The 14,575-nt window shown below is 41.1% G+C and overlaps 1 protein-coding gene across 1 annotated transcript in view; it reads left to right on the forward strand.

The window, feature by feature from the left end:
* The window catches only part of CCDC170 (coiled-coil domain containing 170), a 98,333-nt gene that overhangs the window by 35,797 nt on the left and 47,961 nt on the right, over window positions 1-14,575 (forward strand). Inside the window, exons 3-5 of the mRNA XM_059401272.1 lie at window positions 5,378-5,506; window positions 6,997-7,253; window positions 11,373-11,517. Of these exons, the coding sequence (XP_059257255.1) occupies window positions 5,378-5,506; window positions 6,997-7,253; window positions 11,373-11,517 (531 nt within the window). The remainder of the gene's footprint in view (window positions 1-5,377; window positions 5,507-6,996; window positions 7,254-11,372; window positions 11,518-14,575) is intronic.

The following is a 14,575-nucleotide window of genomic DNA, read 5'->3' on the forward strand; positions in this document are numbered from 1 at the left end:
TGCATAAAAATATGTTAAGGATTTTCATTATACTATGGTTTGTAATATTTTGCTAACACTTGTTATTATCAAATCTATTTTTTTCAAATTGATGTACCAAAAATGATGTGTCTTTGTTTTAATTCTTATTCACCTGATTATTAGGGAGGTTGGAGAATCTTTTTATGTATCGTTTTGTGTATTTCTCTTAATGAGAATTCTCTATTTATATGTATCCTCATTTTATTGATTTTCTTATTAATTTGTAAGTGTTCAAAATATTCTAGGTTTTTTTTTTTTTTAAAGATTTTATTTATTTGGCAGACAGAGAGATCACAAGCAGGCAGAGAGGCAGGCAGGCTCCCTGCTGAGCAGAGAGCCGGATGCGGGGCTCAATCCCAGGACCCTGGGATCATGACCCGAGCCGAAGGCAGAGGCTTTAACCCACTGAGCCACCCAGGCGCCCCAAAATATTCTATCTAGGTTTTAACTCTGTGATCATTGGGGAGTCTGCTTGAGATTCTCTCTCTTTGCCCCCCAATGATAAATAATTTTTTTTTAAAGATTTTATTTATTTATTTGACAGAGAGAGATCACAGTAGACAGAGAGGCAGGCAGAGAGAGAGAGAGGGAAGCAGGCTCCCTGCTGAGCAGAGAGCCCGATGCGGGACTCGATCCCAGGACCCTGAGATCATGACCTGAGCCGAAGGCAGCGGCTTAACCCACTGAGCCACCCAGGCACCCGATAAATAAATTTTTTAAAAAATATTCTATGGGACACCTGGGTGGCTCAGTGGGTTAAAGCCTTTGCCTTCGGCTCAAGTCATGATCCCAGGGTCTTGGGATCAAGCCCCGCATCAGGCTCTCTGCTCAGTGGGGAGCCTGCTTCTTCCTCTCCCTCTGCCTGCCTCTCTGCCTACTTGTGATCTCTGTCTGTCAAATAAATGAATAAAATCTTAAAAAAAAAAAGTTCCTTAAAAAATAAAAAAAATTCTATGTTTTAATCCTTTGATACATATAAAATAATTTCTTTCAGTCTGTTATTTAGGGATCTATATAAATTTTTGTACATGACTGGGATGAAACTGCATGTGTAGTTTTTGTATTTTTTCTCTTTTCACTAAAATTATATTACATTTTCCCCTGTCATTAAAGAGTCTCCAACAACATGATTTTTAATGATTGAGTGTAATTTTATTGTGTGACTGTAACATTTTATTTTTCTTTTTTCTTCAAGTTAACATGCTTCTCTTCTTGAGCTCTAATTCAATTTTGCTGTTGAAAATTTTTGGAAAATTTTGCTGATGATTGCCTTTCTGAATATCTTTGTCTTTAATCTTTTGGTGTATTTCCCTTTCTTCAGATAAGATTATGAGAAGGAAACTCATTTGGGCAAAGAGTATTAACTTAAATTTCATTGATATATATTATAAAATCTTTTTCTGGAAACTTAATACCAGCTTATCTTTCTATCATTAGTGTGTCAACATGTGTTTCTCACAGAACTGTCTCTCTGTCTTACTTTTTAGAACTATCTTTTAATACACTTGATTATTAAGTATATTTTAAATGTCAATTTTAGGGGCGCCTGGGTGGCTCAGTGGGTTAAAGCCTCTGCCTTCGGCTCAGGTCATGATCTTAGGGTCCTGGGATTGAGCCCCACGTTGGGCTCTCTGCTCAGCAGGGAGCCTGCTTCCCTCTCTCTCTCTCTGCCTGCCTCTCTGTCTACTGTGATCTCTCTCTCTCTCTCTCTAATAAATAAATAAAATCTTAAAAAAATGCCAATTTTATTTATTTTTATTTTATTTTATTTTTTTAAGATTTTATTTATTTATTTGTCAGAGAGAGAGCGAGTGAGAGCGAGCACAGGCAGACAGAGTGGAAGGCAGAGTCAGAGAGAGAAGCAGGCTCCCTGTGGAGCAAGGAGCCCAATGTGGGACTCGATCCCAGGACGTTGGGATCATGACCTGAGCCGAAGGCAGCTGCTTAACCAACTGAGCCACCCAGGTGTCCCAAAAATGCCAGTTTTAAAGACCAGAAATAATATCTCACTGGTAGTATAATTTGTATTTAATTGATGACCACTGTAGAAGGATACTTCTCTCTCTCTCTCTTTTTTTTTAAGATTTTATTTATTTATTTGACAGGCAGAAAGGCAGGCAGAGAGAGAGGAGAAGCAGGCTCCCCCCTGAGCAGAGAGCCCAATGTGGGGCTCGACCCCAGGACCCTGAGATCATGACCTGAGCCGAAGGCAGAGGCTTAACCCACTGAGCCACCCAGGTGCCCTGAATACTTCTCTTTTTTTAGGCATTTATAGTTCTTCTGATAATTATTAGTTCTTTTTTTTTAAAAACATATAATGTATTATTAGCCTCAAGGGTACAGGTATGTGAATCGCCAGGTTTACACACTTCACAGCACTCAGCATAGCACATACCCTCCCCCATGTCCATAACCCCACCACCCCTGCCCCGGCAACCCTCAGTTTGTTTTGTGACATTAAGAGTCTCTTACCAAGCCACTGTTCTTAAGTTGCTCTTGTCCCTCAGCCTCACTGCCTTGCTCAGATCTTTGCCTACACATGTTCCTGCCACAGGACCCTTGCTCAGACTTTTGACTATTGGAATGATGTGTATTGTACCTGCTTCATTACCTCTTGCCTATTTAATACCTACTCAGTCATCACTTCTTTGGGGAAATCTTTCTCACGTCTCTGATTGTAAGTCACACTTTCCTTTGTTAGCTCCTTTTTTTCTTTCTTGCATGCATTTCAGTTTGTAATCATGTAATCATTAGTGTGGTTGTGTGATAAATGCTCTTTATCTTAGTAGGGTGTAAGCTCAGTGCCTGGCCTTCAGTAAGTTTTCAGTAAATATTTCTTGATGAATCATCTCTAGTTTGTTGGACTTAGAAGGGTGATGTAGACCGAGCAACTGTCGTCTAAACTTGGTGATCTAATGTGGGCCATGTCCTGGCATCCGTGGTCATGAGATCCTAGTGTGTTGTTGCATTTGAAGATGTTAATGATTTCTGGTAGTGTTCTGCTCTAGAACGTAACCTTCTAAAATGAAGGGCCGTATCTGACCTGTCTCACGTGGCTTTTAATATTATGTCCAATGGATAATACTTTTCCATAAGGAGATATAACATGGTGGAGTGATTACATCATTCCCTGAAAAGGGATGCTAGTCATTGGAAGAAATAATCATAGCTATTGAAGAACTTATTTTCCTCATGAATTTTACAAAATGATGTGCCATCCAGGGGCAACTGGGAGGCTCAGTTGGTTAAGTGTCTGACTCTTGATTGCCGCTGAGGTCATGATCTCAGGGTCATGAGATTGAGCCCCGGGTCAGACTCTATGCGCAGTGTGGAGCCTACTTGAGAGTCTCTCCCCATCTCTCCCTCTGCCCCTCCCCCTGCTTGCACTCTCTGTCTCTTTCAAGTAAATATATACATAAAATATTTATTTATTTTTTATTTTTTAAAGATTTTATTTATTTATTTGACAGATCACAAGGAGGCAGAGAGGCAGGCGGGGTGGGGGAGTGGGTTGGGAGAGCAGGTTCCCTGCTGAGCAGACAGCCCGATGCGGGGCTCAATCCCAGGACCCTGAGATCATGACCTGAGCCGAAGGCAGAGGCTTAACCCACTGAGCCACCCAGATGCCCCTACATAAAATCTTTAAAGACGTCAAATAAATTGATGTGTCCTACACACTCTACTTTATACCTCTCATAAGTGGCCACAGTCCTTATGTGGCCTGTTTTGGGAAATCTTGCTGTGGTGGTTAGGGGTGAGAAAGTCACTTCTGAGTTTAAAGTGAGGCTGACCAGGATGTGGTTCTCTCATTAGATATCATTCAGCCTTTTATGCTTTCTCCCCAGGAGTACACACCTACCATCTTTTTGGATATGTTGTGTCTGGCAAACACGGGCTGTTACTAGGTGCACTGAAGGTTTTGTTTGGCATTTCGTGCGTCGAAACACACTAGTCATGACAACGCTTGTTGTAAAGTGAAGGGCTTTGAGAGGACTTTTGCATTCTCGAGTGTTTCCAAACAGTAGTCTTAGGCAGTTCAGGAGCTGGGCAGCCATCAACCAGTTTAACTTGTGTGTCCCCTGAGGCCTCGTAGATAATTCCAGGAAAACATGTTTTGTGTGACCTCTCTCATATTCCTTCAAAAATGAATGGCTTTTCTGTGTGTCTTTCGCAAAGACCACAGGCCTTGGAAACTTGACAGAGGTAGGCATAGGTATCTGTCCAAGGTCAGGAATAATTCTTGAAAGAAGCAGGCCTTATGGTGTAAGTAACAGAACCAGAGTTCGTCAACTCTGACCCACAGGCCAAACCCATCAAATCTGCTCTGCAGATGTGTTTATTTGGCTCTTATGGTGTTTCTTTTTTAAACATTGAAATTAGTTGCCAAGTTGCAAAAACTGAAAATTTTTACTTCAGAAAGTCTGGATATAGGACTTGTCTTGAAAAATTGGAAAAATTTGGCTCGGCTCGGATCCACATTTCTGTGTTGGCGGCCGTCCGGGGAGCTGAGGGCTGTTGCCTGGTGGGTGGGACAAGGTCTCCTCAGGCCTTGCCTCACGATCGCTGGTCTCCCAAGTTCATCTGAGTCACCTTCCTGAGTCATAATCCCCAGAGAGGCTATGAGATTGAGAATAAATGGTTTAGTGAATAATTAGGAAGGAGACAGCCTTTTGCCTTCAACTCACACGATCTCTTTGGTAAACAAATGATGCCCTTTCGTCAAAAGGTGAGGTGAGGTGATCATTTTTGTAGTCTGGAAACACAAGGACAATGAAATCGGTCTCTCTGCTGTGGACCTTGTCGTACTGTGTCTGTTCCGACAGTCCTGTGAGGACTCGATCCATTCTGGTCAGAGGTCAAGGAGCATTTGAGTTTTGGGTGGAAGGAAGCTCTCTCTTGTGGCAAAGGCCAGTTCTTTTTTTTTTTTTTAAGATTTTATTTATTTGACAGAGAGAGATCATAAGTAGGCAGAGAGAGAGAGAGAGAGAGGAGGAAACAGGCTCCCTGCTGAGCAGAGAGCCCGATGCGGGACTCGATCCCAGGATCCTGAGATCATGACCTGAGCTGAAGGCAGCGGCTTAACCCACTGAGCCACCCAGGCGCCCCAAAGGCCAGTTCTTAAACACCGTCTGTGAGAGCATGTCACTCCTTCCTGGTCAGCCTCCCGCCTCCATCAGAATTTTGAGAGTAAAGTGATAAGGACGAAGACATGAGCTGGGCAGCGTTTTCGAGACATCGGGGGGGGGGGGGGGGCTACAAAGAATGCTCTGTGTGTAATCTTGGTTTGCACAGCTGCACAGAAAAGGTGGTTTAAAACTCTTCTTTCTGTTTTGTCTTTTGGGGGGATCCCTGTCAGGAAGTTTACCACCGTCCCTTGGAAGTCCCAGTCACTCGGGAGCAGTTGAGCCACTATCGGAATGTGGCCGAAAATGCTCGAAGCGAACTGGCGGCAAGTTTGGTCAAATTTGAATGCGCTCAGTCCGAGGTAAGACTATGCATCTTTGTGACTTAGACATGGGCCCTTTTAGCTTCTTAGAGAGTGAAACAGAGTGTAGAAGTGATTAGAAATAGGTTGGGAGAACACAGTTTTACATCTTTTGGCAAAGGTGATACTCCTTTGGTGCGCCTACTCCGCTTATAGAGAACATTCCTGAAAGGTTGTGCACTTGCTGTGGTGCAGAGTGAGGTGACATGGGCTAGATCCTGGATCCTGTCAGAGGAGCTTCCCACCCTTGAGAGACTTGGGGGCACCTGATGACTTGGGTTGAAGTTGCCTTGGTGTTGGGTCATTTTTAGCATCTCCCTGAATATGTATCTTTACCATGATTAGCTTGCAGTCTGGAGGTCTTAGAAAGGAATTCTGGATCCCTTCCTAGTGTTAGTTTGGATTGGCTGGGGGAAATTCTAGGACAATGATTGGGGTCTGTCTTCCCTCTGGGCTGGATCAGGTCTATTGTGGAGTTCCTGAGAGAGTCCCTCTGGATCCACTCTGCTCACAGTCTGGTGGGCTTGAGGGGGCCTGAGCTTGCCTGTGAGGTGACTGTTCTTTCACTGGCCTACCAGGAAGATTTGGTACCTCGTGTGTGTGAAAAATTGTGTGCACGGATACTCATAGTTCCAAAGAAGTTCTCTTATAGGGCGGATCTGACATCTTAATCGGGCCAATACGTTGTACAGCATTTTGATGCCACAGAACTTATAAAAGTTAAAATGTTTCTTTTGTATAAATCCTGTAAGGATTTTCCTTTTCTTCTGTGTTTTCCCCAGACATCTATTATTATTTTTTTTATTATTAATATATATATATATTTTTTTAAATTTTATTTATTTGACCGAGAGATCACAAGTAGAGAGGCAGGCAGAGAGAGAGAGAGAGAGAAGCAGGCTCCCTGTGGAGCAGAGAGCCCGATGCGAGGCTCGATCCCAGGACCCTGGGATCATGACCTGAGCCGAAGGCAGAGGCTTTAACCCACTGAGCCACCCAGGCGCCCCTTATTATTAATATTTTTAAAATTGCCCACAATAAGGATCCCGAAGGCAAGTGCAGGAACCACGGTGACGTGTCAACTAGTCTGTACCTACTTAGGAATCAGCTGTGGCTGTGAAATTACAATATCTTAGTTTGTAGGTTTCTTGTTTCGTTGTTAGCAGCAGTAAAAGCAATGCAGATTTAGGAAATGAATTACCGTTGAAAGTATTTTATTGCTTTTTTGTATACCACAGAAGTCTCTTGAGTGATACTAATCACCCCAAGACATTGCTCAGTTGGTTTTGAAAGGGACAGTATGTGAAGTCCACTGTTGAGTTGTAAGTTCCCAGCTGGTGATACAGATACAAATGTGGAAAAAAAGAAAAGCTGGATTAAGTCATGAACGAAGAGTGAGATTTGAAATTATGGTTTTGGGTTTCTCGAAAGTACTTCACGTTTACGCCACTGAAATCCTTTTCCTCCTTTTTACGGGTTTTCCGTGTTAGCTTCGAGACCTCCGATCCAAGATGCTTTCGAAAGAAGCCTCCTGTCAAGAGCTGAAAGCTGAAATGGAGAATTACAGAGAAGATAATGCTAGAAAATCATCTCTCCTCACCTCCCTGAGAGACAGAGTTCAGGAGCTAGAAGAGGAATCAGCAGCGCTTACTGCTGCTAAAATTAGAACCGAAATCACAGCTCACACTGCAATCACGGAGAACCAGGAGTTAAAGAAGAAAGTTGCAGAACTAGATGAGAACTTACAGTAAGGGTATTTCAATATATTTCATGATAGTTAGTGTTCAAGTACTAGCTTCTGATAGCAGGATATGCCCTTGAAGGTATTGGCGTGTTGTTGTCTTATTTGGCCCTGAAACTCAATTTGGAGGGGGGGGATCTTGAATCTCAAATATCTTCACAGTCTTGAAAATTTTTCTCAAGCTCATCTCCAAATGGTACCAGGAATCTTAACAAACAAGGCATTGTCCTAAGCATGTTTATATCTGGTTGATAGGGGCTGCAAATGCTCATATACAGAATTTAGAAGATTTTCTGGAAGTAGAGGTTTAACTAGAGGTGGTGGAATGGCCCAGAGAGGGAGGTGTTTATTCCACAGCTAGCTGTAAAAGTATCCTGCAAGCCCAGACCACTGCGGACCACCCCGAATGCTCCTCATTAGCTTTTATTACCCATTTATGCAGAAAAATCACAAAATGTGGGTTTTCCACACTTTCTTCTGGCAAAAGGTAATTCTTGAGACAAAACTGGGAACTAGTTGTTCCAAAAGTATACTTTTAAAATTCTACGTGTAATAACTTAAATAACTTTGATAATAAGATGCTTTCTATTTCTTTTACTTATTCCATCCTTAAAAAAGAAAGCCCAACACCTCCAACTCATATCGTCTCTCCCCCCACCGCCAATCTTACAGCAAAACTCCTATGACCAGTGACCCCACATTGAGGATTAAATGGTCTGTCTTTACCTCACTTGACTTACCAGTGTATTAGGCACAGTTGGTCTCTCTCCTTGAACCACCTTCTTTTTCTGGCTACCAGACACTCGCCATGCCTGCTTTGTATCCTTCCATGCTGGCTGCCCTGCCATGGTCTCTTCTGTTTTCCCCATCTCATCTCATTGACTTGCAAAGACTGGAGTGCCCAGGCACGCAGTCCTTGCGTCTCTTCTGGTTTCTGTCTAAATTCAGTTTCTCGGTGATCTCATGACTTTAAGGATGATCTAAATGCTAGTGATGCCCGCATTTCTGTGTCTAGCCTGGATCTTTTCTCGGACCTCAAGAGAGACCCACATATTTTGACTACCTACTGGACATCGTCACATGGATGTCCAATGGGTATCTCACACTTAACATGACCAGACGGAGCTCGTGCTGTTCCCACAGAATGCTCCTGCTGCTTTCCTCATCTCCAGTGATAAGTCCATTCCTCTAGTTCATCAGGTCAACAATCATGGTCACCATCCTTGGTCCTCTTGCTCTTTCATGCTTTGTGTGTGACCTTCAACAAGTCCTCTTATCTCTACCTGCAAAATCAGTCTGCATTTTGACAGCTTCCCATTGTTGCCTTCATTGCCACTAACCTGGTTCAAGGGGCTACCATCTCTCTCTGGGACTTTTGCAATAGCCTCCGAAGTGATTTTCCTGCTGCTGCCTGTGCCCCTCGCAGCCGGAGTAATCCTGTAAAAACACAAATTAGATCTCATTGGTCCTCTGCCTAGAGGCCTGCAGTGCCTTCTCTTCTCTCTCAGGGTAAAGACAAAGGATATTCTGTTACCTAGAGGGCTCATCGGACATGGTTTTGTTTCCATTCTCCCTTATTCTTTCCATTTGGCTCCTTAGCTGTCCTTCGAACATAACAAGTGTGTTCCTACCTCAGGACTTTTGCACTTGCTAATCCCATGGCCTGGAAAGCTCTTCCCCCAGATATTGCATGGCTTCCCCTTTGCTCCCTTTAGGTCTTCACTCAGAAGTTGCTTTCCCAGGTCTTCCGTGAGTGACGACATCTAAAATTTTACTCTGCTTCCCCCATATATTTCTTCCTCCCCTTCCTGCTTAATTTTTTTGTCTCCAGCTTTATCTTTATAACCGTATACATCTCACATACATTGATTGATTACTGTCCATCTTCCTGACTAGAACGTAAGCTCTGTGAGGGCGAGGATGTTCATCTGTTCTGTTCACTACTGTATCTTTAGTACCTTTAACTGGGCTTGGTGCATAGTGAGTATCCAGTAAATATTTATTAAATGTTTCATAAATAATAATAATAATAATGTCATAATTATAACATGTTCTAATTATACATAATTTAATTATAATAATATAGTAATATTAATAAATAATATCTCAAAATTTTAAATATATATTATATTTTATTATAACATATAAATAAAATAAATATTAAATATTTATTAAATAAATGAATAATACAAATGATATGTACTGATTGTAAGAAAATTTTTTTAAGATATAGAAAATTACCAAAAAATATTAAAATTACTCAAGACCTTATGATTCCTGAGAACTATACTTCAGATTCTGGTGAACAGGTTTTCGGGTAGTTGACATCATATAATGAACCACTTTTTTTTTTTTTTTTTTACTGAATAATGTGTTACAGACATGTATTTTTAAAGATTGACAAACCATGAGAGACTGTGGACTCTGAGAAAGAAACTGAGGGTTTTGGAGGGGAGGGGGTTGGGGGAATGGGTGAGCCTGGTGGTGGGTATTATGGAGGGCACGGATTGCGTGGAGCACTGGGTGTGGTGCATAAACCATGAATCTTGGAACACTGAGAAAATAAAATTAAAAAAAAAGAGATTTTACTGATTGATTGATGGATCTTGAGCAGGGGAAGGGTCAGAGGGAGAGAGAGGGAGAGAGAATCTCAAGTAGGCTCTGGGCTGAGCGTACAGCCCGATGTGAGGCTCGGTCCCACGACCCTGAGATCATGACCTGAGCCAAAATCAAGAGTTGGGCCCTTAACCACCTGCGCAACCCAGGTGCCCCTATGTCGTAGATATTCTAAAAACTCACTCGTCGTATAATCCTTGTTAGCTCACGTTACTCATTGCCTGAAATGTCATGATTTACTTACCAGTTCTTTCTGTTATTTCTTGCAGACACTCAGGTAGGTTTCATTCAAAGAATCATTATAAACCAAGTATATTCATGTGTACTCCTATTTTCACATTTATGTGATCGTGTCCTTAGGGTAGATTCTTAGAACTTTGTTGGGTCCAAGTGAAATGGACCCAACTTGGGGACGGAGAAGCAAGACTGAAGTCTTGGACCGACTGAGTGGAATCATGCACATAAATCAGTCCACCACATCATAGCATTAACTGTGCTTTTCATGAGCCAGAGAGACTGAGCACATTTTACCTTTCATATACTGAAAATAAGAACTCAGAGATATATTGATGTTGGTTTTTTATTGTGATACATTTTTCTAAACAGAAATATGATGTGCTTTTGAGTGTAGCAATTACATGCTTTGGTAATCTTTGAATAGAGTGAAAGAATTTGCGGTAAACACTGAACATGGTAAAAAGGGAAAGCAATAATCATGTTTCTTATCTAGAGTACTGAAAAAGTGATACCAAATTACTGAAATGATTCTAATTTGCCTTTAAAGTATGTCTATTTTTTGATGATCTCTTAGTCGGTAACATTTAAAGCATTAGAAATAGACTGTGCTATTTCAGCAAACCTATCTCTGAGATTTGAAATATTCATAGCAGAGCATAATAAACTGATTTTCCTTGACTGGCCCATTTCAATACTCTTAAAACACTCTGGATGTATGAAAACTGGTAATGGTCTTTGCTGGTGATTGAACATTTCTCTCTTTGAACATCCCCTGCTGCTGATATATTTTTTATTATAGTTATGCTTGGCCGTGACCCGGGGTATGCCCTAAGTAACGATTATAGATCACTGCATAACGTCTGAAAATAAAGCAAGGGATGATACACTAGAAGAAACATAGCAGCACTGTCCTACTTCCTCGTGAGGACCCAGCAGAGACCCATGACTACATACATCCATTGTGATCTAGAGATTCCCTGCCCCTTCTGCAGATCATAAATGGTCCAGGACAAGAGGCAGAGGGTCTGTCTCCTTTGCTGTTACAAGATCTAAGATGCCATGAAGATTTTTGTACATTTCTGCCAAGTGTAGATGCCTGGCTTTGACAGGCAGCCTTTACATGGCTCCCAGGGCAATGATGTGTTCTGTGTCCAGGAAACTGTGTTGTGATGAAAGTGGTGATTGGATCAGATAGCTTAAGTTCTGAACTTTGTTTGATGAATGATCTCTCTGTGGTGTTATAGCTTGACTTATGTGTTGTTTGCCCTGTAGAAAATGTTTAAAGGAAAATGAGGACAATAAGAATCAAGCCTTGAAGAACTGCAAGAAACATGAGGAATTTCTAGCTCAACTTGGTGACTTCTTAGATCCAGAGAAGAAGAATGAAAAGGCATCAGATGAAGATTTAATTCTAAAGGTGAATGCACATGAAAAAGACGACAAATGTAGTAGTCGTTCTGACATGTGCCGTGAATGGAATTGCTGTGATTGAGTTCGGGGGTGGCAGGAGAAGGGGACAGTAGCCCAAATATAGCATGGCTTGGCTGTGTGATCTGGGACTAACCTTATCACCTCTCTGAGCTCAATTCCAAAGTCCTTTCTAACATTATTTGGGATTAATAACTATCCAGAAAAGATGAATTGTTTGGTCTTAAATGTATTTAGGTTGCCAAATACAATTCATCATTCATCTTAACAATGTGTTTTAGGGAGTTTTTTGTTTTAGTTACAGACAGAAGCACACACATACACACAAAACCCACATGCAAATCAGCTGTGTCATTTTTGGGATACTTACTGAGTCTAAGGTTAAGATTAGTTCTAAAGTACTTTTTAATTTTCCACTGGAATCAAATAATAACAAGGTTGTCAGTAAGGTGGAAATTAGTTATAGTCAATAAATAATTCACTCAGCACATAGTGATTCATTAGGGCACCTGACGGTGTTGGAGCTCTCACCATATCTTTGCTCATTTCACACCTTTCTTATCCCTGCTTCCAGACAGATCTCCTTGAAGCCAATCTTTTTTATTAAAATTTAAATTTATTAAAAGGTGTAATTGACATGCAACATTATTTTAGTTTCAGGGGTATAGCGTAATGATTTGACCTGGTATACACTGTGAAATGATCCCCATAGTAAGTCTGGTCACCATCTGTCACCATGAAGAGTTACAAAAAATTTATTATTTCTTTTCTTGAGAAGAACACTTTCAAGATGTACTTTCCTGGCAACTTACAAATGTGTCTGAGGATTGTAGTCACCATGCTGCACACCGCATCTCCATCACCTGTTCATTTCCCAGCTGGAAGTCTGTACCCCCCATCCTCCTCCCCACTGGCAGCAACCACTCTGTTCTCTATATTCACATGCTTTTTCTTTGTTTTGGCTCGTCTGTTCATTCATTATTTATTTATTTATCTATTTTATAAAAAGATTTATTTATTTATTTATTTAACACAGAGAGAAAGATCACAAGTAGGCAGAGAGAGAGAGAGAGGATGAAGCAGGCTCCCTGCCGAGCAGAGAGCCCAATGCGGGACTCGATCCCAGGACCCTGAGATCATGACCTGAGCCGAAGGCAGCGGCTTAACCCACTGAGCCACCCAGGTGCCCGGCTCATCTGTTTTTTTAGATTCCACATATAAATGAAAGCATAGAGTATTTGTCTTTTGACTATTTCATTTAGCATAAAACTCTCAAAGTCCACCACTCTTGTCACAAATGGGAAAGATTCATTCTCTCTCTCTTTTTGTTTTTGGGGGAGGAGCAGAGGGAGAGGGAGGGAGAGAATCTTAAGCAGGTTCCATGTCCAGCATGGAGGCAAATGTGGGGCTCCATCTCATGACCCAGAGATCATGATCTGTGCCAAAATCAAGAGTCAGATGCTTAACTGACTGAGCTAACCCCCAAAGGGGGGTCAGTCTTTTATATGGCTGAGTAGTATTCAAGGTTTACACACACACACACACACGTATATAATTTTCCATATATATATGAATATATATCTGTATTTATATAATATATATCTTTTTTCATCTACTGATGGACCCTCAGGTTGTTTGCATAGCTTGGTTATTGTAAATAATGCTGTAGTGAACATATGGGTGTATACATATTTTCTTTGTCTTTTATTTATTCATTTGAGAGAGAGAGGGAGCATGAGTGGGGAGAAGCAGAGGGAGTGGGACAAGTAGACACCACACTGAGCACGGAGCCCGATGCGGACTTCATCTCATGACCCTGATCATGACCTAAGCGGCAATCAAGAGTTGGATGTTTAATGGACTGAGTCACCCAGGTGCCCCGCATATATCTTTTCTAAATAGTGTTTTTATTTTCTTGGGATAAATGCTCAGAAGTGGAATTGCTGGATCATATGGTAATTATATTTTTCATGTTTTGAGGAGCCTCTATACTGTTTTCTATGGTGGATGTATCAGGTTACATTCCCACCCACAGTGTGCAAGGATTCCTCTTTCTCCATATCCTCTCCAATAGTTACTTTGTAACTTTTTGATATTAGCTATTCTGACAGATGTAAACTGAAACCTCATGTGGTTTTGATTTGTGTTTCATGGATAATGAATGATGTTGAACATCTTTTCATGAGTCTGTTTGCCATCTGTATGTCATCTTTGGAAAGATGGCTATTCAGTCCTCTGCCCATTTTTTTAAAAAAAAGATTTCATTTATTAGAGAGAGAAGGAGAGAGCAAGTGTGTGCACACACGCGAAGCAGATGGAGAGGGAGAGGCAGACTCTCTACTGAGCAGGGAGCCTGATGCAGGCCTCGATCCCAGGACCCTGAGATCATGACCCAAGCCAAAGGCAGAAGGCAGAAGCTTAACTGACTGAGCCACCCAGGCGCTCCTGCCCCCCTTTTTTAATTGAATTTTTTCCTTTTACAAGTTCTTTATTTATTTTAGGTATTAACCCCTTGTCAGGTACATGATTTGTAAATATTTTATTTCCCATTCAGTGTGTTGCTTTTTCATCTTTTTGATGGTTTTCTTGGCCATGGAGAAGCTTTTCAGTTTGGTAGAGTCTCACTTGTTATTTTTTTATTTTATTTTATTTTATTTTGCTTTTGTTGGCTTTGCTTTTGGAGTCAGGTCCAAAAAAAAAAAAAAAAATGTTGCTGATGTCAAGGTGCTAACTGCCTATATTTTCTTACAGGAATTTTATGGTTTCTGGTCTTATAGTCAAGTCTTTAATCCACATTGTGTTCATTTTTGTGTGCACTATAAGTTATAATCTAGTTTAATTCTTTGGCTTATGGCTGCCCAGTTTTCTCTGTATCGCTTATTGAAGAGATTGTCCTTTCTGTATTGTATATTGTGTCTCCTTTGTTGTAAATTAGTTGACCGTGTATATGTGTGGGTTTATTTCTGATCTCTCTGTTCCATTCTGTGGACGTATGTGTCTGTTTTTATGTTGTTACCATACTTTTTGATGACTATAGCTCTGTGATA

Source organism: Mustela nigripes, chromosome 5, assembly GCF_022355385.1.
Source record: "Mustela nigripes isolate SB6536 chromosome 5, MUSNIG.SB6536, whole genome shotgun sequence".
In the NCBI taxonomy this organism is placed as follows: domain Eukaryota; kingdom Metazoa; phylum Chordata; class Mammalia; order Carnivora; family Mustelidae; genus Mustela; species Mustela nigripes.